This window comes from Nerophis lumbriciformis, linkage group LG32 (assembly GCF_033978685.3).
Source record: "Nerophis lumbriciformis linkage group LG32, RoL_Nlum_v2.1, whole genome shotgun sequence".
Lineage (NCBI taxonomy): Eukaryota > Metazoa > Chordata > Actinopteri > Syngnathiformes > Syngnathidae > Nerophis > Nerophis lumbriciformis.
This window is the reverse complement of record NC_084579.2, coordinates 18699938-18727688: the sequence shown is the minus strand read 5'-3', so window position 1 is coordinate 18727688 and position 27751 is coordinate 18699938. Positions and strand designations below refer to the sequence as shown.

Here is a 27751-nt window from a genome sequence, read left to right as displayed (position 1 = left end):
TCCACAGACGGTGGGAGCTTGCCACTTCAAAAGCCCTGTCCTGGGCGCGAGCAGACGGTGCCATTTGCCTGACTGGGTCCGAGCTGAGGTGTGTGGTGAGAGCAGGTCAGTGAGGTAAGTAGAGGCATCATCGTGCAGACAGTGGAGGGTGTGTAGGATGATCTTGTACAGTAATCGATACGGGCGGAGATGGGGAGCCAGTGAAGAGTGCGGAGGATGGGGGTGATGTGCTCGTACTTCCGCACCCTCATCAGGATCCTGGCAGTGCTGTCCTGAACATACTGGACCTTATAGAGGCTCTTGCCAGGGATCCCGATGAGAAGTGCCTTACAGGAATCCAACCTGGAGGAGACAAAGGCATGGACGAGCTTCTCTCCAGCTGGAAGCAAGAGGAAAGGACAGAGTTTAGAGATATTACGCAGGTGAAAGGAGGTGGTATTGCATATGTGGGAGACATGGTTGTCGAACGAGAGGTGGGGGGTCAGACTTGAACCCAAGGTTGGTGACAGACGGAGAGAGTGGAATGTTGTGGCCTGAAAGTGAAACTGAGGTTATAAGGAAGAGCAGAGTTGTTGAAGACGACCGGTTTGGATGGCTTCTGTTTTTGAGCCATTCAGCTGCAGGAAGTTTTGGAACATCCATGTGTTCATCTCTTACAGGCAGGAGCTGAGACAGAGAGGGAGACCTTGAAGTAGAGTTGTGTGTCGTCAGCATAGAAGTGGTAATAAATTCCATGCCTGCTGACGACACACCCGAGGGGAAGCATGTAGATGGTGTAAAGGGTTGGACCGAGTACGGAGCCCTGAGAAACCCCACAGGTGACTGTGTGGGGACGAGATTTAGCATCTCCCAGGACCACGTACTCTATTCTGTCAGTGAGGTAGGAACAAAACCAGTGAAGGGCAGTGTCAGAAAGGCTGATAAAGTTCTGGGCACAGTGAAGGAGGATGTGGTGTTCGATGGTGTCGAACGCAGCATATACTGTAGGTTGAGAAGAATGAGGGTAGATGTGGAGCCCAAGTCAGAGGACATCAGCAGATTGCTGGTTCCTCTGATGCAGACCTGGGCAAATTAAGGCCCGGGGGCCAAATACAGCCCGTTAAGCTCTTCAATCTGGCCCGCCGGACATTCCCCCAAATTTTTTTTAGATCTTTAAGATCAAAACTGTAGCTACCATTATGATTTGCAGTGATGTTTTCAAATTACCGTGAGTCTTGAACTATACAAAGTATTTCAATGGTTGGAATCTGCGCTTTTGCATGATATACTAGTTACTATGGTAATTTCAGTCACAGCAGCTCAGACGAGGCACCAAGCAGTGTGGGTGGGGAGCGTTTCCACAGAGTGTTTCCAGAGTGGCCAGCCTGAAAAGCGGGTGTCAGGGACAGACGCGGAAGGAGATTTTTTACAACAAAGTTCTAAAGCTTAGTGATATATCAGATTGTAGGTGGGTTTATTTTTTACCCTTCGCGTTCATATTTTGCTGTGTTTGTTGCATTTTTGTTGCGTTTCGCTTGATTGTAAAATATGTCGATCGAGAGGGGGTGCGACATTCATATGTTGTCAATATTCAGTGTTTTACCGTCCATAGTTAATGTTGTAAATCCCACATTCTTTATTTTCATGTACATTCTGGGTGTCTCATTCAGTAAAAAAATTAAAATTCCATTCTGTTTTTAAGGCGGTCTATCATAAGCATTCAATCAGACATTTTTGTGAGGTTTTGTATTAGTGTTCCTAAAGATAGCTATAGCGGCCCCGGACACATTTTTTTCTAAACGTAGTATAGAAGAAAACAAACTATATTTATTTTTAAATAAATATAAGAAATTATTATTCTTTAGTAGAATCTAATCATGTACATATTACACAATAATGTAACATTTATTAACGTGTGATGTTAATTTATCACATGCTAAGTGAGATATGTCAAGCCTTTATTGGTTATAAGTTTGATGATTTGCGGTAGAAAATGGATGGATTGATGGATGGTTTACAGTTTATGAAAACTTTGAACTGAAAATCTCAGAAAATGTCAAGTTTCATAAACTGCAAGCTATGATGATCAGAAATATAACACATCAAGGCTTGACATATCTCACTTTGCATGAAATACGTTAACATCACAGGTTAGTTTCACATTTGAAGTTAGTTGCTGACATAAACAGACTTTTACACAATATTTTAATTTTATGAGTTTCACCTGTACAACATAATGACTGAGAAAATATGGTTGCAGGAAAACATGCAACTTTTCTCTGACTACAATGCAACATTCACCTACCGAAAATGCAAACTTTTGACCACAAATTCAGTCGCTGCGACGTGAACTGGAGCGAGTACTTGCCCGCCTCGGAGCCGGTCACAATCTGTCTCTCGCCATGCTCATCTAAATGAGAAGGCAATCATTTCAATGCAACAAATAATAGCGCTAACATGTTAGGAGGCGTTAGTTAGTACCTGTTGTATTCAGATGTTATTGTTAGTTTTGAGATGATTGTGGCACTGAGAGGAGCTAACTTTTTCGAGACTTTTGGATATGAACGGGAGGTGACAGATTGGTTTGTAATGTGAAAGGAGTTTGGGATTAAAAAAATAAATATGATTAGGACATTTTAGCATTAGGTTTGTGTTAGGGTTGTATGGTGTACCGGTATTAGTATAGTACTGCGATACTATTGAATCATATTCGGTACTATACCGCCTCTGAAAAGTACACCTAACATCCACTGTAATGATACCAAGTACAGTAGCGTATCTAGTCGATACTACTATGATTACGTCGATATTTTTTGGCATCACAACATCTTTTTTCGTATTTTTAACGTGTATATTATGTTTATAAACACATGAGGACTTTGAATATGACCAATGTATGATCCTGTAACTACTTGGTATCGGATTGATACCCAAATTTGTGGTATCATCCAAAACTAATGTAAAGTATCAAACAACAGAAGAATAAGTGATTATTACATTTTAACAGAAGTGTAGATAGAACATGTTAAAAGAGAAAGTAAGCAGATATTAACAGGAAATGAACAAGTAGATTAATAATTAATTTTCTATCACTTGTCCTTAATAATGTTGACAAAATAATAGAATGAAAAATGACACAATATCTTACTGCATATGTTAGCAGCTAAATTAGGAGCCTTTGTTTGTTTACTTACTACTAGTATTTTCACTATTTTATTTAAGGACAAACTTGCAATAAGAAACATATGTTTAATGTACCATACGATTTTTTGTTCAAATAAAGCCAATAATGCAATTTTTTGTGGTCCTCTTTATTTAGAAAAGTACCGAAACTTACCGAAAATATTTTGGTACCGGTACCAAAATATTGGTATCGGTACAAGACTAGTTTGTGTTCAGTTACATTAAAAGTGTTTATCCTAAACATTCCTGCCACTTCATTTTTCACAGTATAGCATTTTTAAGTCTTTTTTTGACAAACACCGTACATATATAATATCGTACCATGGCCTTAATATCGTGATAATATCATACTGTGACATTTTTATATTGTTACATCCCTAACAGATGCACATTAATGAAGGATGACATACAGTTTGATGGACAAATGGAAAGACATTAGTGATCAATGGATAGTGAATAATAGGTACCAATACCTATTGGCTGGAAACATGGACCAACAAACGGATGGATAGAAGCACAGACATGGACAGAGGGAGGAAAGCAGAGGTGGATGGATGGATGACTGACAGATGGATAGGTCAACTTTCACACATTAATGTTGGGTGGTGAATAATGGGGATGGATGGATGAATAGATAGCTGTATTAATGGGTGAATGGATACTAGGTCACGCATGACGATGGACTAAAGTATGAATGGATGAAGAATAACAGTATATACAGTAGATAGACTTATGGAAAGATGTATGAATAATGGATGAGGAGTGATAGATAAACAGTATGATGATGTTCCATTAATACACTAAATGCATGGTTGATACATAAATACATGAACGATAAATGATGAACACTAGAGTTTGTTTTTTTTAGCTTCTTTTGAAGTACTTTGTAAAATGATTTAGGTGGTACGAGTATACGGCATATGAAATGTGCTGCGTATGAAACAATATCTGCTACTAGAATCAGCTGTGGACAGGATGAACGGTGCAAACACTGCTGGGCTTGAAAGGGGAGAGGAAGGAGGAGGAGGGACGTGTGGGGCGGAGGAAGGGAGGCAGGGAGGGAGGGGAGAGGGGGTGAGACTTCCAGCCCACAGACGTCAACTCTTTGGAGGAGTTTAGAGGAGGCGAAAAAAAAAAGAAAAGAAAAAGAAGATGATCGTCTGTGTTGTGCGGAGCGAGAGAGAATGGTGGAAGTTGTCTAGGAGGACTTTGCCTTGCAGGAATGCAGCAAATGTCAACTTGTGACATGTTTGGACTCAACTTAACTGTGGACTAAAACCACCAAACACATCCTGGTAAGTCCACCATCGTATTTATCCGAATCATTAAAAGCTTGCTGCATGCATGTAGTGTAGTACGTAACGTAGAGAGAACCGTCACATTATGGCATGTCCTCCTGCAGAGGAACAGCCTGCTGACCGCCTGCTGGTTTCCTTGACCACAGTCTAAGATGATAGACCCTCAGATTCACTTGCATTACAACTACACGGGGAAGCTGGACCACCGGCCCACCGTAGGCACCAGCTCGGGCAACCTTGGCACCAAAACTCTCCTCTTCCTGGCCGCGTGCACCTTCATAGTTCTGGAGAACCTGACGGTGCTGGTGGCCATCTGGAGGAACCACCGCTTTCACAACCGCATGTACTTCTTCATCGGGAACCTGGCGCTATGCGACATGCTGGCCGGGGTGGCCTACCTGGTCAACCTGCTCCTGTCCGGCGACAGGACGCTCTACTTATCGCCCGTCATGTGGTTTGTCCGAGAGGGCAGCATGTTTGTAGCATTGGGTGCCTCCATCTTCAGCCTTCTGGCCATCGCCATCGAGCGCCACCTGACCATGATCAAGATGAGGCCCTACGACGCGAGCAAGAACTACAGGGTCTTCCTTCTCATCGGCACCTGCTGGTTGATCGCCATCTCTTTCGGAGTTTTGCCCATCCTGGGATGGAACTGCCTAGACAATCTCCCCGACTGCTCTACGGTCCTCCCCCTGTACTCCAAGAAGTACGTGGCCTTCTGCATTACCATCTTCATGGTCCTGTTGCTCGCCATGTCGGTGCTCTACGCCCGCATCTACATCCTGGTCAAATCCAGCAGCCGCAAGGTGAGCAAGAACAGCAACTCGGAGCACGCCATGTCCCTGCTGCGCACAGTCATCATTGTAGTGGGCGTCTTCATCGCCTGCTGGACGCCCATCTTCGTGCTGCTCCTGGTGGATGTGGCATGCGATCAGCGCCACCGCTGCCCGATCCTTTACAAGGCCGACTGGTTCATCGCGGTGGCGGTGCTCAACTCGGCCTTAAACCCTGTCATATACACTCTGGCCAGTCGGGAGATGAGGCGGGCCTTCCTGGGATTGGCGTGTTGTATTTGCTACCGGGGGAAAACATCGGCGCCGAGCAGCGGGAACAGGCAGTGTCTGGAGCCCAGTCGCAGCAGGAGCAAGTCCTTCAGCAGTCAGAACAACCAGAACCAGCAGGGATCCCGGCAGGCGGGGTCAGAAAAGGAGGCGGACTCTGGACAAGTTGGGAAGGTGGCGGTGGATGCAGGACCTAGTGGCGCTCATGCTGAAGGATTCGTCCAGAATGACGTAAATGGAGTAAGAATCGAGTCGAGGATGGTCGAGGATTGACTTCTGGCAAAGACTTGTCAAAATAAGATGGACTCCTGTTGAGAACAGGTTGGGTTCTGAGGACAGACTTTGATTTAGCATTTGCACTGCACGCATCAATTCTGATTGTTGTTCTCCCATGTAGCCAGGGGTGAACACCCATTAATGGGACTGGAATACATAGGATTCCATCCAGCCATGGACCTACCTGGTCACAGAGCACATAAGAACAATCCACTCCTACAGTCAATGGGTAGAAACTGAACTCCAGTCTAAAGTCAGCCAAGTGAACCACTATACTATCTGCGAGGTGTAAATATGCACCGGCTCCCAAAACAAAACAAAGAACCTAAACATTAAACGGAAAAAACTATGACCGCCGTTTGTTTACTTCTACACCTGAATCAGCCAGATAAATATTATGATGTAGTACGACTGTGACATTCGCCATTATTTATTATTCCTCGCTATATGCACTAATTCTGCATGATAAACAATCGTCATCTACTCCCACATTCCAACGGCTTGTCTCACCATTTTGGAACAGAGCTGCACAATGGAAGCTGCCTGTGTTGCTTGTGGCGTAAAGGCCCCACCTTGTGGTTTGGTTCAAGAACTCCAGCTCATCCAAAAGTGCACATTCTGTGTAGAAACATTGTACAAAATGAACTTTCTAATTGAATAACTGAAATGAGAGCATGATCAGAGAGTCTTGAACAGGTATTTAGTTATTTAAGAGATGCTGCATGTTTAAGTGTAATCAGTCGCAATTACCTCATTAGGCCAGCAGAGGTCGCCATTTATTCCTGTGACGTATGCGTCGCCTCTTCAAAATGTCTGAAAAATACACGACACGTTACATACCACATTTTTACAATAAAGGCTAACTAAAACCGCAATACTGCATTGATGAACAACATTTCTACACATTCACGGTTTTATTGCCAACAGTCATACAGAAAAATGTTAAATCCATACAACCAAAAGATCGTTACTTGTTCCAGCTCTCGCTTTACGCTTTTTTTCCCCCTCCAAAAAATAGTGACTTCTTGTGCGATCGATTCTATGTGACAAAGTTGTATATTGTGTGGAAAAATATCACATTGACCCCACATGGATATAATAATAATAATAATAATATTAAGAGAGGGGAAGGTTGTTGTCGAGCAGCAACACGCAACAGGGCCAAAAACACAAACAAGCTCCACCAGTGGAGAACAGGCATGCTCCATTGAACATCACCTATTGCACTTTGAAGAAGAAATTAAAAACATCCAGTTTTTTTTTTGTTTGTTTGTTTTTTTTTACAAAGAAAAGGCACATTTTCATCACCGGAAACCCCAGACAAAAAGCCATGTTCTTGGATAGGAATGGGATTTTAAACTGATTTCTACTATTTCCAATATGATGTGATTACATTTCAGCATGTAGAAATCCACATTATTTGCATCCTCTTTCTTGTTAGTGAATTAGCTGTCTTTTTTTTAATTTATTGTCTTAGTTTAAAAACCTTCTAGAATAGCGTTGAAAAATTAAGAATTATCTGAATAAAATTGAAAGCAAAAAAAAAAAAAAAACCCTGCCAATTTAGCTGAATTTCTACCTTGCACTATGGAATATTTTTTCAAATCCAATCTCAATAATAGTATGAGGAAAGGTTCCCCAAAAATTCATGGATTGTTTCCCTGCTGAATGTTTATGTAATGAGACACTTTGTGTACCCACATGGTTGTTAAACATGTACACTCCCCCCTTGCAGCAAAATACAGGCACGATTGATAATATATATATAAAATATAGCATATAATATATATATATTACATTGCATCGGTCGAGTCAAACCCATTGAATGCATGCTGATTTTGGTTCAACCTCCCTCCCTTTTCATTTTGGTTTTGATGGACGAGAGCATTGAGAAGTGGGACTTGTCTAATAATTCAAGTAGGATACACAGAGGCAAGAGAGCATCTTTGCTATCATTGTAGTGATGGATGCTGAGGAAGGGCTATATGCTGACACCTAGTGGCAACATGAGGGAACTCTTGCCTCTGTGTCTTCCACCTTAGTGATTGTGCTATTGTGGTCACTCAGATCATTTAAATATGTTCAAATAATCTGCTGGATAAATCCCTAAATCAATGACTGATTAAACCGTTAAAAAGAAGAACAACCCAAATTGGAATTGTGTTAAAAGTGTAAATATTTGTACAGTGTCAGCACAGACAAGCCTCTCCTCCAAATAATGAGGTTTACGAATAACTTTTTTTTTTAGTTCATGCGAAGTAATATTAGGGCCACACCAGAAAGAAGAAATAATAATACTTTGAGAATAAAATCTTACAATTACAGGAATAAGGATGAAATATTACAGGAATGAAGATGTATACAATAACAAAAGTTGTTATAGTCAAAAAGAGGTACAATTTGAGAAAAAATGAAATATATATAAGAATAAAAAAGCATGAAGGGTTGATATTAAGGAGAAAATAGCAATTGCACCGTAATATTTTAATATTGTTAAAAATAAAGTTTTTACTAAAAAAAAATACTTTTATTAGAATAAATCATAATATTAAAGCTGCAATATTACCAGATTAAAGTTGAAATATTTAAAAAAAAAAAAAAAAAATCTTAATTGTATTTGAATAAATACACAATTATACTGTATTTATAGTAGGATAAAAAGAGACTAAATGTTAATTTCTTCAGAATAAAGTCATAACTATACTGTAGTTGTAGTAGTTTAGTAGTTTTTACAGGATCAAAATATCCTAATGTGTGAGAAAAAAGTCATAAGAAGTAACAGGATTATTTTTCTTAATTTTATCGCTTTCAAGTCATATAATGATCATAACGTTCCAAAAAGTTTTTTTTTTGTAAAATAGATTTGTAATTTTCGACAAAAAAATGCGGAATATTAAGAGAAGTCTTAATTTTGGAAGACTACTAATATCCATTTGGTACGTAACATTTCAACGTTTTCTTAATGTCACATCTTCATTCTCATGACTTTTCTGTTCTCACGTAATTTAATGATTTTGTTCCTTTCTAGTCTGGCCCTAATACCCCTTGGTAAAGCAGGGAAGTACTTTCAAAACAAGAGTTGTTCTTTAAAACCACTGACAGCACAATGAAGGATGTGTTTGCAATCCATCACTTTGCTAAGTAACACCAGCAAAAGCAAAAAAGTCCACTTGGGGCATTTTTCCTTCTATATAAATGTTATTTGTGTTTGGGGGGCGGGCTTGAATAGTTTCAGTAGAAATGTGGTTGTGCTTGACAGACAATAAAGTTGAATTCGTCGTCTAAAATACTCTCGCCTCTCTGAGGTTTTGTCTAAACTACAAGAATGTGTTTTGTTTATGTCATCTTTTTGAACACCAAATCAAGATATTGTGTATCCTATGTCTTCTCAAAAATATAGCATTTCAGTCATCACAACAAAATAACAGTTCTATAATAAATATTTGTTTTTCCTTAGACAAATCCAAGCAACTTATTTTTTAGCAGCTTCCCTCAAGCGTTTCCTTTGAGTTTGTGAGACGGTTGGAGGGACAGTTCCTGCCGTTTCCCATCAGGCATTGCGAGCGTCACTGTTTCCATACCACAGGCTGCAAGAGGCACAGTTCGCTCCCAGCTGACATGATTGGCAGGTTGTTTTCACGATGATGGCCAATAAGGTGGCTGATGCTGTCAAACACGTGATCTTTTGTCCGCACCTTTTTAAAAAAAGCAGTTTTTAGGAATAAATCGATCACTCTTTGATTGACTTTGTATCGGACTCTCACCGTGCCCTCAGGGTCCACCAGCAGGAGGTGTTTGGCAAGTCCATTGTGCATGCCGGTCAGCACGTATGAGCCCGGGTTGGTGGTGCTTTTGCGCACCAGGAAGTCGCCGTCGTCTCTCAGCAGTTTTTCGGCGTCGCGGCGGCTCATTTGGCCGCGGTACCACGGCTGGCCCTCCAGCTCCTCCTGCGCTCGGAAAGCTATGGAGCGAGCCAGGAGTGGGCTGGAGTTGTCCACCGACGCCGCTTTGTGGAGAGCGGACACCTGCGACGGGGCTTGGGACTGGATGGCGTCCTCAAAGGGCTCTGCTCCAAAGGGACGGAAGAATACATCAAGCCAAAGACCCTTTAAAAATTAAAGTACAACCCTCACATTTCAGCATCCATATTCCTTCAAAAGACAATATTATTCTCAACTGAATATACTTTAGCGTAGTCAGTGTACAACTTGTGTGCACATCCATTGTGGGCGGGCTGATCACTCTCCGTGCCCATTCAGTAGCTACTAGGGGTGTAACGGTACACAGAAATTTCGTTTCGGTACGTACCTCGGTTTAGAGGTCACGGTTCGGTTCCTTCCTGGTACAGTAAGAAAACAACAAAATATACATTTTTGGGTTATTTAATTACCAAATTTGCAAAATCTTCCACCAAAAATATTTTTCTTAGTGGAATATTTGATGTGAAGTAATCATAACCTTAGATAGGTCAATAATTAATAATAACATTGATTTTGATTCAATATTATGTTTTGAGCAATGACCGTTTGAAAGAAAAAAAAAACAGCTTTGTTTTATTAGTCAACATTGCAACTTTTTCTAAATTACATTTAACCTTTAAGCTTTTTTATTTCACTTTTGTTATGTTTTTGTTTATTTTAATAGTATTTTTAGAATGTGCGGTGGGCCTTTAAAACATTAGCTGTGGGCCACAAATGGCCTCCGGGGCACACTTTTGACACCCCTGCTATAGATAATAAAAAATAAAACCTGATAAATCTATGGATAAAAAGCAGAGCCTGGCGACGCATGCGCGTTTATCATAACTCTCTCACTCTCTCTGTCCCTCCCTCACGAATGCTGCTGCGCGCACAATTTGTTTTGTTTTTAACCCCTTCTTAACCCTGAACGTACATTGAAAATACACGCAAGCCTAACTCAAAATGCCGGACATTTGAGGCATTTAAGAAACTCCGCCCTGACAGCTCCGCAAAAGAGGACGTATGGTCAGTCTATCGTAGCCCGCTAGCTGCTAGCATGCCGTGTGTTGTGCCTCGGTGTGCATTGTTTACACAACGTGCGTTACGCTACTTAATATGTCCGTGTGGAAACTCGTTCGGTACACCTCCGAACCGAACCCGTACCTGAGGTCACCTACCTAGGTTCCATTCTAGAGGCTAATCTTTCCTGTGATAAAATGGCAACCAAGGTAATCAAAAAGGTCAACAGTCGAACGAGATTTCTCTATAGAATCTCCTCTCTGGTCAACAAAAGCACCATGAAGATTCTGGCGGGAACTCTCGTTCAACCCTTTTTCGATTACGCATGCACCTCCTGGTACCCTAGCACCTCCAAAACCCTCAAATCTAGACTCCAAACATCCCAGAACAAGCTAGTCAGATTACTTCTAGACCTCCACCCCAGATCCCACCTCACTCCTACCCACTTCTCCAAAGTGGGATGGCTCAGGGTGGAGGACAGAGTAAAACAACTTGCACTGAGCCTAGTCTATAAAATCCGCTACACCTCCCTGATACTGAAGTACATGTCAAACTACTTCCTTAACGTAAATGACCGCCATAACCGCAACACCAGGGGGAGCTCCACTAACCACGTTAAACCCAGATTCCGATCTAACAAAGGTCTTAACTCATTCTCTTTCTATGCCACATCAATGTGGAATGCGCTCCCAACAGGTATAAAAGAAAGGGCATCTCTATCCTCCTTCAAAACCGCAATAAAAGTACACCTCCTGGCAACTTCAACCCTAAACTAACACCCTCACCGGATTGTTGTTAATAATCAAATGTAAACAATCAAATGCAGATATTTTTCTTATAACTTCTGATCTCTCTCTCCTTCTCTATGTCCACTACTTGCTGTACATATCCTACCAAGTCAGACCTACACTGTTTCAATATCCATTTCTCTGTTCTCAATTGTTGATGACTGATGATAACAACCAAACCTAACCCCCCCGCCCCCCACACACCCCGAATTGTAAATAATGTAAATAATTAAATGTATACACCCTGATGATTATCTTGTGTGATGACTGTATTATGATGATGGTATATATGATAGTATATATCTGTATCATGAATCAAATTACATTACCCCGACTTAAACAAGTTGAAAAACTTATTCGGGTGTTACCATTTAGTGGTCAATTGTACGGAATATGTACTTCACTGTGCAACCTACTAATAAAAGTCTCAATCAATCAATAAAAGTCTCAAATCGGAACCCCCGTACCGAAACGGTTCAATACAAATACACGTACCGTTACACCCCTAGTAGCTACTGTGCTAAGTGCTGCTTTTTGCAGTTTTTCTAGCTCAATGTGAATCCAAAGAAAGCAATGAACAAGCAATGTGTGGTTTAAAATATTCAGGAAGTATCCACAGCGTCGTCGATACTGCTTCCCCCTCTTTCTTCCGCTGCACACCCAGAAGATTAACCAACAAGGTGAAGTGTATTTTTTATTATTTTTTTCAATCATGCTCATTTTAGCAACCTGGCTGTTAAAGTAAAAGAGTTTTGTGATTTCAAACTGTGAGAATTGGTGGCAGTGTGTATGTGTGTGTGTGGGCCTGGGTGGCTGAAAATGAGAAAACTTCAGTTAGTTGTTCTTGTTTTGGCTTTGTTATCAAATGGAAAGTTGATCCATCACCCCTTATGTCTGTTTGATATTAAGTACTGTATAGCATTTTATATTGTGTTCAAAGTTTACAAACTTTAATCAAAATATCAATCAATCAATCAATTAAAGTTTATTTATATAGCCCTTAATCACAAGTGTCTCAAAGGGCTGCACAAGCCACAATGACATATGGACTTTAGTTGAGGCTGGAACAAATGATTTATATTTAAATTGTTTCTGATGGAGAAATTGCTTCAATATGAAAAGTTATCTATTTACAAACCCTGTTCAAAAACCAATTAACTTTGAAAATCAGGGTTCCAATGTAATTGAGTGTGGTGGCATCAGGGGCTGCATAAGTGCTGCCAGCACTGGGCCGCTGTGGTTCATTGAGGGAATTCCAACATGTTGATTGCTTCGACAAAAATGGCCGTGTGTTGTGCTACTTTTTGAAGTCAGTAGAATTACACATCAATACAAGCTATACCACTGACTACTCTAAACCAGTGGTTCTCAAATTTTTTTCACCAAGAACAACGTCAGAAAACACCATAAGGACCAACATTAAAATACAGTAGCATAGTAGGCCTAAATATTCATTAAAAACAAAGCAGGGGTTTTATTTAACTAGCATACTTACTATTTTGGTCACTGTTACATTACACACAGTTTGAACAGTAAAATTGTGTTTGAATATCTAGTGAAGTGATTCTTTGGCGTACTACTCGATGGAGCCTGCGTACCATTAGTAGTATGCATACTACAGTGTGAGAATTCCTGCTAAAGAATATGAATGTGACTCTGACAACAACTCACGATTCAATTATATTCTGATTTTTGGGATGATGATTTGATTCATAATCAATTTTTGATTCAAACCAATTCTCGCAATATATTATCTGGGATAAAAATCATAAAACTTTTTCAAGACTGGTTGCTGGTTACAAAACCTGCTCTTAGCTGCTAACATATGATGAATACAGCGGGTAAGTGCAGAGATGGCCTACAAACGTATTTATTGCAATTGATTCTTTATCATTAAAAATAAACAAATGTTTAAACAATTCTTAAATTGTGAATCGATTTTGAATTGGAATAAATAGGAAACTTGATTTGGATGTAAATTGATTTTTTCAGCACCCCTACAAAAATGTATCAACATGTATTTCTTATAGTATTGTCCCTGAGACGCTATACTGCAGGAATACTCAATGTGATTGTTTTAGATGCTACATTTCCAGAAAGCTGAGGACCTACTTCTCTCTCTTCACTATTAGTTTTATTTGTATATTCCTGAAAAAACAGTGTCCTCTACAGTAAACATTTGATCTATTTATTTTGTCAGAATTACAGGAGTGCCTTGCTGTTTTTAAGGACCTTTTGCATCAAATCTAGTCAAATATCATTTCTATGACAACACTAGAGTTTTTAATTATCTGCTGCAAAAATGTGAGTCACATCACATGGACAAAGATAAGACTTTCTGGAGGAAAGGTCTGTGGTCAGATGAAACAAAAATGGAGCTGTTTGGTCACAATACCCTGCAATATGTTTGGAGGATAAAAGGTGAGGCCTTTAATCCCAGGAACACCATTACTACCGTCAAGCATGGTGGTGGTAGTATTATGCTTTGGGCCTGTTTTGCTGCCAATGGAACTGGTGCTTTAAATGGGACAATGAAAAAGGAGGATTACCTCCAAATTCTTCCGGACAACCTAAAATCATCATCTCGGAGGTTGGGTCTTGGGCACAGTTGGGTGTTCCAACAGGACAATGACCCCAAACACACGTCAAAAGTGGTAAAGGAATGGCTTAATCAGGCTAGAATTAAGGTTTTAAAACAAGTCCATGTCAGAAAACCAACAAATGTAGCTGAACTGCACCAATATTGTCAAGAGGAGTGGTCAAAAATTCAACCAGAAGCTTGCCAGAAGCTTGTGGATGGCTACCAAAAGTGCCTTATTGCAGTGAAACTTGCCAAGGGACATGTAACCAAATATTAACATAGCTGTATGTATACTTTTGACCCAGCAGATTTGGTCGCATTTTCAGTAGACCCATAATACATTCATCCATCCATCCATCCATTTTCTACCGCTTATTCCCTTCGGGGTCGCGGGGGGCGCTGGAGCCTATCTCAGCTACAATCGGGCGGAAGGCGGGGTACACCCTGGACAAGTCGCCACCTCATCGCAGGGCCAACACAGATAAAAGAACCAAACCTCATGAATGTTTTTTTGTGACCAACAAGTATGTGCTCCAATCACTCTATCACAAAAAAATAAGAGTTGTAGAAATTATTGGAAACTCAAGACAGCCATGACATTATGTTCTTTACAAGTGTATGTAAACTTTTGATCGCGATTGCATATAAATCACACGTTTGGACCCCAGTGTTCTGTTTGCTAGCAAGGTTAAATTGGCAATGCAAGGATCTGCTAATGTGTTTCAGTGGTCCAAGTACAACAGGACCACTCGAGTATTCTCAGGAATTTGCTGCAAAAATGTTTGTTCTCCCAAGTTCTGAACTGAACTCGGGGGACAGTTTGGCGTCATTCTCGGGCCTGATTCGAATAGCACTGCTCTACAGTTAATAAAATGGTTGCTGAAATGTGAGCGGTGTACAATCTTTTACACCACTGGAAGACTTACTCATGTCAAATAAGTCTGTTTGCGCAACCTCTCTAGCAGCGGCCGCCACGCCCTTGGTCACCTGCTCCGACTCCGCCTGGAGTGCCGCCTGCACCTGGGCGTCGATCTGCTGGGTGTTCATGTATGTGGGCATCTCTCCTGGTTTCGGCGCCAGACTTTTGCTCTCGCTGTTTATGTCCAAGGATCCTGTAGAACAGTCACAGTGGTTGCAACGAGAAGAGCATGACCACTGATATGTGCTCCATATCATGTCGGGAAAATATGAGTATGTTGACACATAATCATACCTTGTTGTACAAAGACAGACCTCTTCTCCTCGGGCCAGTTGTCTCCGCAGTGGCGGCCTTGGTAATAGTTCTGATCCACAGAGCTTATGCCCGTCTGTGCCTGGCTCCCGTCTGACGGTGTGCTCTGATTAGTCAGCCGGGTGTCGATGAACCCTCCGGGAGGCGGCATCTTCCCGGGGATGTTGTTGTAGTAAGGATGCTCTGCTGACTCCTCCTCCTCCTCCGTCCATGGTAACTCCTCCACGTTGAACACCCTAGTACGCAAGGAGCGTGCTTTAACCGCCGAGTGCGCTGCAAAATAAGACGGCTTTAAAGCGCTCACCTGTCGTGCGTGGAGGATGGCTTGCTGGACGGGCACTGCAGGTACTGCTGGAAGCGTAGGTCAAAAGCCTGGCCGATGGTGCTAATGACATCCTGGGCCAGCCCGTCTGAGCACTCCAGGATGTGGCACGCTTAGGACGCCCCCAAAAGTACAAATGAGCACCACTGCAGCGAGGAACAAGTGGCAAAGCAAAATGGAGCATACAGTATACCTCTTCGGTTAACAGGGTCCTTTGCCACATAGGCGACAAAGTCAGTTGTGTCCTGTAATAAAAAAGGAGAAACTTGTTTTGAATTTACATGCACCACATGAGTACTTGGATAAGATAATCTTATGCATGTATATCATTTACACTTACAGGGTCTCCACCTGATGCAAAAGAGATGGACTGCATGTGATGGTTGGCTATAATCTGAGGAGTAGAACAATACAGTAGCTATAAAACATTTGTTTTTACATGATGAAACATGATTTAATAAATTAATTAACCTTTGGCACTGAAAATCCACATCAACTGCAGATACCCCTTTTGATAATTGAGGTCTTAAAGGCTGATAAATGAAGTCTTTATCGTTATCTTGGTAACACTTTAATATGGGGAACATATTCACCCTTAATTAGTTGCTTATTAACATGCAAATTAGTAACATATTGGCTCTTAATTAGTCATTATTAAGTACTTATTAATTCCTTATTCTGCATGGCCTTATTATACAATCAGTAAGCCATTAACTATTTAATTATTTATTTATCTGTACAGTAATCTATTTATTTATTTATATATATTTATTTATTTTATGTATATATATATATATTTTTATATATTTATATATATTTATTATTTATATATGCACCTTATTGCTTTTTTATCCTGCACTACCACGAGCTTATGTAACGAAATTTCGTTCTTATCTGTGCTGTAAAGTTCAAATTTAAATGACAATAAAAAGGAAGTCTAAGTCTAACTAAGAGTCTTCCCTCAATAACCTCAGAATTATTGCTTATTAGTAACCCTAACCCTTATATGTTCCCCTAGTGTCCAAATAACTCTAAATTAAGTCTTTGTTACTTAGAATATGTTCCCCATACTAAAGTGTTACCGTTATCTTTTATCTACAATTTAATCGCTTATTAATGCGTGTTGGATTATTTGTCACTTTGGCGCCACCTGCTGATGGTAAAGTGACTGACACCAAGTGAAGTCCACTGCAGCCTTGGTGGGGACAAAACATTTGTTTTTTTCATAGTATTAAATAATGTTCATAACATGGGTTCTTGTAATGGGTTACTCTCCTGTTAAAGATCTACATTTGTGTAAATTTATTAATTAAAGGGGATCCGCACATTTTATTGGAATTTTGCCTATCGTTCACAATCATTATGAGAGACAAGAACACACGTCTTTTTTTTCTAGGATTTTAAAGATAATAAAAACCGCTTAGAAGATGCGGATAATGGGAGTCAACTCCAATGTTTTATATACACACTGCAAGTCTCTATATAATGTATAATAATATAAAATTATACATTATATATATATAATAATATGTAATATTTACCATATTTTGGGCTTTTTAAGCATTACCAGAATTATTTCCTCAGCGCATTTATTTCCCTTTTCATAGCAGCGCACTTCCGATTTCTGGCAACAAATGTGTGTTCCTACTTCCGGAAACAAACGCGAGTGTTTTCTAATCATGGCAGACTTGGTAACAGACAACGAAGACGACTATTTTCGGACAAATGAGAATTCACAGCCTTATCTTTGTGAAGCTGAATATACAAAGGATGAACTGCTGGTTATAGAAGCGAGGACGAAGGAAGGGTGAAACGGAGCAGACGGAAGCTGAGAGAGTGAGGTCGGCGTGACAGGAAGCTGCAAAATATGGAACTTGGAGCCAAGCTAAGCCGACAGAAATGGCGTGATTACCCAAAATCAACAGGAAAAAAAACTTCCCTGGCCAGCTGGAATAAAAAGACAACTGTCTATCGAGTGAGTCACTTTATATTAAACATGATACAGACAGCGCGTCATGCGTATTATTAGCTGTGTACAAATAAAACATCAAATTTGGGCTAATACTTTACAGATACTGTAATATGATTGTTCATGTTTTTCAGTCAGTACAGATTAGTGTCCTATCGCATTGTGTTGTGTATTACAAACTCAAACGCGATTTGGGTGCTGGCTTATCTCTCGCCGTAGCTCACTCATGTCTTTTACTGCAGCACACCGATGCGTTACTCTGCTGTAAAAAAAAAAAGAGTTCCTCAGTGTTCGCTCTTACAAAAACAATGTCGCTACAGGTTGGTTATTATACAGGTAAATGAAGCATTGTTGGCGGCTTTTGACTGCATTTTTAAAGTGATTTAGAGGTAGAATTGATTAGCTGCATTGCTAGCCACGAGCCAACTTTTATATGTTGGACTGCAAAAAAAAAAAACCTTCTGCCTTCTTGTCTCTCATAAGAATTGTAACCAATAGGCAAAAAAAAGTGCAGTTCCCCTTTAAAGGCTGTTTTGCAACTACATAACATTTTATAAATAGTAGTTTGCAGATTTGTTTTCTCTACTTCAGACTGTAAATAATTATTTGTTGTTGTTTTTTTACTTTAAATGTAACTTAAATAGAAAGTGGTTTCATAGCACTATCTGCAGGTTAAAAAAATAGTGCAGCAATGAACCCAGCAGAGGGTGCTGTGTTACAAGTGTAATTGATGCAACATTTGAAGTAAGAAAGATGCTTTCACTCAAACGTCCTTCCATCCATTTTCTACCACTTGTACTTCTTGGTAGCTTATACCACATGATGTTTTTTGAAGTTCTAGGCAGGCATATATGAGGGAGCAGTCAGAAATGTGAAGGGGGCATCATGTGTACATGCTGCTCCATCATGCTCCAGTAGGGCTGGGCGACATGGCCTTTTATTAATATCTCGATATTTTTAAGCCATGTCACGATACACGATATATATCTCGATATTTTGCCTTAGCCTTGAATTAACACCTGATGCATATAATCACAGCAGTATGATGATTATATATGTCTACATTAAAACATTCTTGTTCATACTGCATTAATATATGCTCATTTTAAACTTTCATGCAGAGGGAACCCACAATTAAGTCAATTTACCAATACTGTATTTATTAAACAGTTATTAAGCAGTGGCACTAACATTCATGTAATTCCAAAACAGAAAGTGCAAGATTGTCAGAGACATTTTAAAACAACCTATTAGTGCACTTTTGTGCATGATGTCACTAAGATGACATATCAAAACAACACTAAATTAAAGTTCACTTTTTGTACAGAACACAACTACAATAGTTTAAAACAAATGAAGTGCACTTTTGTGCATGATATCACACAAGATATTTTAATAACTGTCAAATAAAAATGAGCTGCATAATAGGAAATCAAATAGTGTATGTTCTTCGCTATGTGGTAGGTTCCTGCGGACGTTATCTCCTCCTGTTGTTGACTAATTTTTTCATATGTGTTGATGTGGAAATGGTTGCTTCGGCATTTTGTGGGTATGGCATCGAACGGCGATGTTGACATGCGGAGTAAGCACTCTCCATTCTCTAGCGGGTGGCTTTTCAAATGATGCTACAAATTAGCAGTAGGAACTACTTGTTGTAGCAACGCTTTTGCCGCATACTTGTTCGACATCTTTCCGCTTGAAGCCAAACCACCGCCAGACGATGGACCCTGTGCTGTTTTTCTTAGGAATTAATTCTTCCTTCATTTGTTACCAGATTCGCACCTTCTTTCTCTCGTCTTACCACTCCGCAAGCATCACAGCTAATGTTACCCATGCTGCTACCTCTCTGCTCAGCGAGGTAGCAGCATGTGACATATGTAACAAGGTGCGCTTGTTTTAAGTCTCTGTGAGAAGGAGAGACAAGAAAGAGTGAAAAAAGCCTGTAGTGTAATGCCCGCAGCTAAAAGCAACTGCGTGAGAACGTATACTCGAATATCACGATATAGTCATTTTCTATATCGCACAGAGATAAACCCGCGATATAACAAGTATATCGATATATTGCCCAGCCCTATTTTTTTGTGCCAATACAGAAGTAACATTGCCTTCTCCATATAATTTGGTTGTTAGCTACAGTGAAGGCCTGATTTACTAAGATCCAAATACTGTGTACTTAACTGCATGAGCAATCTACAAAATAGTGTGTGCTATTAGTGGGCATGTTGCGTGTGATTTACTAAGACTGTGTGTACAATTAAAAAGTGGTGCAGGCCGCCTTATTTAAATGAGAATTTAATGTCTACTACACGGGGCAACATTCATGTTTTTATACTCCCACCTGTGACGTTTTGCTATGCTTTCAAACATGCAGGAGACATTTACCACTTTTTATGGGTGTTTTAAAAGCAGTCGTGCAGTGCATCTACATTGACACCATTTTTTTTCCACTGCTGAAGGTGCATGGGAGAGAGGATGCACTTGGGGCGGTATAGCTCGGTTGGTAGAGTGGCCGTGCCATCAACTTGAGGGTTGCAGGTTCGATCCCCGATTCCGCCATCCTAGTCACTGCCGTTGTGTCCTTGGGCAAGACACTTTACCCACCTACTCCCAGTGACACCCACACTGGTTTAAATGTAACTTAGATATTGGGTTTTCACTATGTAAAGCGCTTTGAGTCACTAGAGGAAAGTGCTATATAAATATAATTCACTTCACTTCACTTACTCCGCTCAATATGCAAACATGCATACTTCAAGAATGGAAGGAATACTTTAATGATATATATTCTATGTGAAAAAAACAAAAAGTCATTAAAAAAAATACTAAAGGACACCAAAATGGATTAATTTTATTGGTAAATTGGTACTTTAACTTAAGCTATAAAATCATGTTGCTGAATAGACGATGTCAATTTTATTTATTTTTTCTGACCATCCAAATTTGTTGAAACGTAACATAGGACGAAGGATTGTCGTCTGTCATCTGATTGGCCCACCTATGTCGCTAACCCCAACCCTCAGTCATATTGTACTCTATTCAAGAACTGTGATTGGATATATTCTGAACTTGTCCCACCAATTTACATGACGGAATTAAATATGATTGGATTTTGTTTCTGACAACTAATAGTCCCGTTTTTAATTCGTCAACACTGGTTTACTGAGGGCTGTGGGGAGCTGTGTGTGTGCGTCTAGCGGAGTCTGACACAAAGATGATCACATGAAGATGATATCATACGAGTGTTGTAGGCGTGTCCCTTTTCCAGAGGATTTCTCCGATACTGCGGATAATTTTGTCAACTTGTCATATATACGTTGTGTGGGTATATTAAAAAGTACTTTCTCAACTTCAAACATTTTGATTTGAGGGGGCTCTGCAGCCTCTTTCTCCTACATAGAGCTAGCCCTGGCGTGTAATAATTTCCTAATGTGTAAATGTGTGTCTTAATGACTGCAAGAGACATGTTATAGTGTTTTGAGTGTCAAAAATAGACATTTTCAGGGCGTTGTACAGGTGCATCTATTATTTGCAGTTTTCTTGGAACGTAACCTCCGTTAAAAATGGGGTATCTACTGTATTATGTTCAAATGGTAGAGTTTTCCAGAGACACAGTAACTCTGACAATCAAAAATGTGTTATCACCTCTGCAAAGCATAAAAAGTGTGAGACTAGCAATTGGTTGGTTAGTTAGTAATTAATACTACTAATACTAGCACTGCTACTACTACTAATAATTATACAGACAAATGAAAATATTAATATTTTGGACTTAAGTTAAATTTCCATGAAAGTGGCATCCAGCTGAAGGAACCTGCTGTGACATAAATATTGCGCTATGGCAGTTGACATGCTGCTCGGTGTTAAAGGGGCCCTTTATTGCAAAACCTAATGTTGATAGTACCTGCTTATGTGTATTTGGGATCTGCATAAGTCCCGAAAATTTGAAATCAAACTGTAGAGTCATTGCAGTGATATTTATAAAACAATCTTGTCGTCTTTCATGCTTACTCTAAACGGTCCGTTTGGAATTTGCTCCTTTTGCGACATTTTTGCCATATGTGACGTCAACAGATTATCCATGTATGGTAGACATGTTCCTTAACTTCCTTGCGAGATTCAGCTAATTAAAATGTATTTAAAACCGGCTATGCTACAACATCATGCACAAGTCAGTACACTAACTTCCAGTTAGAAAAGTGCATTACTTTTAACTTCTATGATTTGTGGCAATGTGCCTTCCACTGTTAGGAAGTCACTGAGTGTGTGCAAAGATTAACCTTGCTTCAACCACAGACCTTCACAAAAAGGGGTTGGTGACTTATATTTATGGCAATGGAGGAGACAATGTAACTGTAAGTAATAACAGTAGGTTAAAAATGTGTGACTAATACGTTAACAGTGTAAGCTTGATTTGTTGTGTAGCTAGATTAGCCTTCTAATGTGAGACAATAGCATAACTTTCCACCGGCAAAACAAAGAATAATTTTCCTGAAAAATACTTTTCATTTGATCAATGCCTACTGTGTTTGGCAATAGACCAGTTAGTATTACAATCCGAGCCTTGCCAACGATTATGTAGCCCGTAGCATAGCTAACTGTATCAGCCGGCTTCGGACTCTATTGTTTACAAGGTTTTGAAGCAGCACTGCAGTAAAATTATTAACATGATATAGAATAGAAAAACATTTTATTAGCAATATACACATGCATACTTCCAGGATCTAGCATTGGAGAGATAATGACTCGGTAGAAGTTTACCTTAGCCAGCGTTTCGCACCAGAATTTTCCAATGCGGCTTTCTTAGTTTGTGTACGCGGCGTCGTCTCCTCCTTCAGCCAACAACAAACCACGGTGGGCCGCATGGTCCCGCTATATCATCCAGAATATTGTGTTATGGTGAAAGTCAAGTAAGGAGGAGTACTATAAGGAGGACTTCATTTGCATCTAACAACTTCGCCTCTCAAAACCAAATGTTTTTGACGGAAGCCAAAAATGGGCATGAAGATATGTCTTTACAACAAAGTCTATGCAAAATGTTGACCAAAAAAACCATCATCACATGTTATGTAGACCAAAATGAAGTGTATTAAAACTAGAAAAAAAATAAGGATATGACCCCTTTAGTAAAAAAAAAAAAAGAAAGTGTTTACCAAACTGCAGAAATTTAAAAGCTTAGCTACTGTAAGTCGATCCAATTTCTTAATTTATGATTATTCCTATTTATTTTACATATTTTTTTCAAGAGTAGACTGAGAGCAAATAGAAAATGGAGCAGTGCAGCAATGTGGAGACTATAGATCAGGGGTTCTCAACCAAATTCGGCATGCCAAAAACCCTTTCACATGGCCTGCCAAACATCACCCAAGTATTAAAATCATAGTTTTACAGAAAACTACACATTCATGGAGAAGATACTCTGAGTGGCTGGAGAGTGCAATGGATAATGATGCTTGCTCTCAAGACATGATAATCAGGGTTCAAATCCCAGCTGGGGCAGCTGCTAACCTACTATATTTGTTTTTATCAAAATATTATGAATACAGTGGTACCTCAGCTTAAGAATGACCCAACTTAAGTGTTTTACGACAAGAGCTGTCTCTTGGCTAAATAATATGCTTTAAGTTGCAAGCAAAAGTTTGAGTTATAAGTATCCCGGCCATTGGTTGGCGTAGCAAATGTCACAGTCAACCACGTAAGATCCGCCCAAACATATGGTCTTACTTGCTAACATTAGCTTATAGAGATGGTCATAACTTAGTTTTTCCAACCATGGGAAGGAAGAAAGTGAATGTGAAGGACAGTTCTAAGAAGTGGATGATTTCATTAGATCAAAAACATGACTGATTGTGTAGTCGCCTTGTCAAAGCAGGACGGACGTATTGCAGAATGAGTCCAACGCCAGCCAAGAATGTTAAAATCAGATCTTAATAGCTGACATTTATCCATGAAAATATGGAGAAGCTGCTGATGGTGTCTGTGAAGAGAAAGCAACTGGAAGGTGATACCATAGAAGTCCACTCTCAAAGGTAAATGCCGTACATTAGTGATACATTACTGTACTTCATAAAACTACTGTAGTTTTTTTGTAGTGCATTATATTTTAAGCATTCTATGCAATATTTCTTATCTAAAAGTTGTTTCTACATTTTTTTAAGGGCATGTTGCATGTTGAAATGGTGCTGCATTGGAGGATGGGCAACAATTTAAAAGGGTGTTATTATGATTTTATTTTTTTGTACATTTAAAACATTTTCTTGTGGTGTACATAACATATAATGATGGTTCTTTGGCAAAAACATGGAATAGATTTTGTTCTACAAACCATCTTTAAGCCACTTTTAAGCTCCCTCTGAAAAGTAGCCGTTTTGAGAGGCAGAGTTGTTAGATGCAAATGAACCCCTCCTCTCCACACCCCTTCACGCTGAGTGAACCTTCGTTCCCTCCGTGGCACCCGACAACCATGTTTTGTAGTTTTAAAGATAAGCTTCCCATCAGGAAGTGAAAAATATCTTATATCATATTAAGCCGCAGGCTCCACTCCTGGTGGTGCCCTTCCGTCAATTCCTTTAAGTTTCCGCTTTGCAACCATACTCCCTCCGGAACCCAAAGACTTTGGTTTCCCGTTAGCAATGAAAATCATTCTTTATATTGCCGTAGGATGGTGAAGCGGTTGTCATACATTAGAAGGCTAGGCTAGCTACACAACAAATTGAGCTAACATTTCTAAGGTAAATCCATCTTTATACTGGTGCGGGTTTGTGAATCACGACTCTTCAAAGAGGTTTGCCCACACTTGGATCGACTTCATCACAGTTGAAGGCACATTTGCACAAATCATAAAAGTTAAAAGGAGGGCACTGTTTACTTCATAGAAGGCTGAAAGTTTGTGTAGTGTCTTGTGCTTGTTAAAGCAACCAACAACAGAGCATTTTCCCTCATTGCTCTTACATAAATTAAAAATGGCGGACTCGCGCAAAGCTCTTTACCAAATATGGAGATATAATAACGTCACAAGTTGAGCAAATTCCAAACAACCCCAAGATTGTTTTATAAGTATATCCGCAATTCTTCCACAGTTTGATTTCGAATTGTTGGGACTTATGCAGATCCCAAATACACAACAGCAAGTACCATTAGATTAAAAACAAGTTATTTTTCATAATAGGTGCCCTTTAATTCATTTTAATGGGCGATGTCTATTTAAAATACATGTGTTTTGAGTTAAGAGCTATGTCACAGGATCAATTAAGTTTGTAAGTTTATTGTACTACCGTGATTCTACTATTACAATTATTTGATCGTTTTCTTTAAGATCCTGGCCCTTACAGTGTCTAAATGGAATTAAAGACCCCCACCACAGGGTTTAATGCAGCAGGGTCCAGAGGTGAGGTAATGTGTGGTTTTGTTTAAGGCCTACCTGTTTGCAGTCTGGGGTCATCAGGTTGAGACTACTGGTGGAGATGTTCAGGTTGATGGACATGCCAGCAAACTGCAGATTGCTCTTCCCCAGGATGCTGGACAGCGCTTTAGAGGGCGGCTGTCACAAAAACAATTTGTACAAATGGAACATTAGCTCACCAAATGTGCGTTCAGAAGGACTATAACTGTGGTAAATTAGGTTTAGTTGATTCTGATGAAAAAAGGTAGTATACAATTGGCTATCCACAATACTAAAATATTAATAACAATAATAATAATAATAATGACGTCGCCATTGTGACAACAGCTCAAATAAAATGAGCTTACATGTTGGCCGCAGCAACTGGTGTGTTTTTTTGTACACGCTGACATTTCATGGAGCACTAGAGAAAGCAGGGTGGATGCTTCATATCGCAGACACATGCACGCTCCCCATGGCAGATACTGTGCACGCTACATGAGTCACTGAGCAGCCGGGTGCAATGAATGCATCGTGGGCTGTTAGAGCGACGCCCCCGCACGCACGCACGCACACACACACACACACACACACACACACACACACACACACACACACACACACACACACACACACACACACACACACACACACACACACACACACTATTTCTCTGCTCTTGTTATCTGGATGTGTTATGCCTCGTTCTCCAGCAAAAAGGAAGCATGAGAGGAAGGCAACTTGCAGGAGCCATGCTATAAATAGACTCAAAATGAATATGTATTTCTGTTTTTTTGTTTTTTTTTAAATGCTACTGCCAACATTCATTCACATATACAGTATATACTTCCCCCCAGTCCCCTAACTAGCTTTCATTGTTACTCCCTTGTCTTCCTCATCCCACCCTGCGTTCAATATTGCATTTTTCTCAGCCCTTCTGCCCCGCCCTTACCTTCCGCTTTCGCAGAGCTCCTTTGGTCCCTGGAACAGCCTCACAAACCAAGCTGATGGCCTCCCTGGAGGGATGGAGAGACAACCGCAGACAAACACAGGATAAATTTGGCATCCATTTAGATGCGTGTTGAGTCTGGATGGCTTTGAAGATGAATTGTAAGGACTTGCGAGTGTTATGTCAGTGCTCATGAAGGACACGAGTACAGGTTTAGTTAAATGTATTATTTTCAACAATCATTAGTATTGCTTTTTCTTTGTTTTATTCTGTCTAAATGTTACTCTTGATGTGTGAATGACCTCTATTATATTCCTGGATTAGTAGCCAGTGGGCTCTTATATACAAGTGAAACTAAAAAAAATAGGAATCGTGTAAATGTCCATTCATTTCAGCAATTCAACTTCAAATGTGCAACTAATATGTGATATAAAATCATTACATGCAAAGTGAGACATGTCAAGCCTTTATTTGTTAACATTTTGATGATCATTGCTTACAGTTTTTGAAAACCCTAAATGGGCACGGCGTGGCTCGGTTGGGAGAGTGGCCGTGCCAGAAACCTGAGGGCTCCTGGTTCAATCCCCAGCTTCTACCATCTTAGTCACGTCCGTTGTGTCCTTGAGCAAGACAATTCACCCTTGCTCCTGATGGGTCGTGGTTAGCACCTTGCATGGCAGCTCCCGCCATCAGTGTGTGAATGTGTGTGTGAATGTGGAAATAGTGTCAAAGCGCTTTGAGTACCTTAAAGGTAGAAAAGCGCTATACAAGTATAATCCATTTACCATTGATTTAATATTATTTTCTGAGATTTTCAATTCAAGTTAGCTGGAAGCCATAATCATCACAATTATATCAAAAGAAGGCTTGCAATGTCGTGAGTTGCAGGTTGTTAGTTTTCTGGAAGGAATGTATTTATTGTCATAGCACAAATACAAATGAAATTTCATTTCCAGCACAAACCAGTTTAGCAGGAACGCTTTCAACGCCCTGTAACTCACCTTGTAAATCTAATTACTGGAATAAATGTTTGCATGATATTCCATTTTTTTTAATTTTTTTTTTCACATGTAGCATAATATTTAGACAATAAGCGTTACTTTTTTCCCACGTTTTGCACTAGTAAACTTTGTCTCGTCACATCAGACCATTGAAATTGCTGATGATAGACTGATGGAACTGTTCACATAAAATCAAACGCATTCAAACATCATTCAGTCGGACATTTTGCACTTAATGGACTCACCCTCTTGGATAAGAAACAACAAAATCCTGTCCTTAGGACAACGGATGAAAATTTTAATAAATAAATAAATGCACATGGCTTAGCCCCAAAAGCCGAACACTGCAATCAAAAAAGGAAACATCCGACGCAGGGAACGAAACTCCACTACCATTAACCAGCCCTGACAGGACGGACCGCGAACGCCGAAAATGCACTCATTGACCTCTTCGGTTTCTTTTGTTAAATTTGTGAATAAACTCAAGTGCATATGTAAATATTTCACGTTTCAATGTGTACAACTGCGGCTGATAGACTTTTGCGGCCAATATACTGTTTGTGCAAAATAAAATAGGCCAAAGATTAGGTGGGTGCAGCTTATAATTAGGTTCACCCTATATCCGAAATTTACAGCACTCAACTGCGGAGTATTTTATCTAGCATGTATTTAGAGGTCTTCACTTGTACAAGTCCTGGTGTACTTCCGAGTTGTCTATGGATCACATTCACACTTTCTTTCAACACTGTACAGTAG

At 39.9% G+C, this 27751-nt stretch overlaps 2 protein-coding genes across 3 annotated transcripts in view; one reads left to right on the top strand and one right to left on the bottom strand.

Moving 5' to 3' along the window:
* Nucleotides 1-4264: 4264 nt before the first annotated feature.
* On the top strand, nt 4265-7754 carry s1pr3b (sphingosine-1-phosphate receptor 3b). Its single transcript, XM_061926619.1, has 2 exons — nt 4265-4457; nt 4565-7754. Exon 2 carries the CDS (start codon nt 4613-4615, stop codon nt 5792-5794), a length of 1182 nt encoding a protein of 393 aa, XP_061782603.1. The 5' UTR covers nt 4265-4457; nt 4565-4612; the 3' UTR covers nt 5795-7754.
* Nucleotides 7755-8403: 649 nt separating this feature from the next.
* shc3 (SHC (Src homology 2 domain containing) transforming protein 3) overlaps nt 8404-27751 on the bottom strand; it is a 40921-nt gene continuing 21573 nt past the window's right edge. For both annotated transcript variants that reach the window (XM_061926617.1, XM_061926618.1), the window contains exons 4-12: nt 25998-26061; nt 25085-25204; nt 16039-16092; nt 15892-15943; nt 15681-15810; nt 15359-15612; nt 15072-15257; nt 9562-9863; nt 8404-9492 (exon numbers count right to left, since the gene is read on the bottom strand). In XM_061926617.1, coding sequence (XP_061782601.1) covers nt 9364-9492; nt 9562-9863; nt 15072-15257; nt 15359-15612; nt 15681-15810; nt 15892-15943; nt 16039-16092; nt 25085-25204; nt 25998-26061 — 1291 coding nt within the window. In that variant the 3' untranslated portion in view covers nt 8404-9363. The remainder of the gene's footprint in view (nt 9493-9561; nt 9864-15071; nt 15258-15358; nt 15613-15680; nt 15811-15891; nt 15944-16038; nt 16093-25084; nt 25205-25997; nt 26062-27751) is intronic.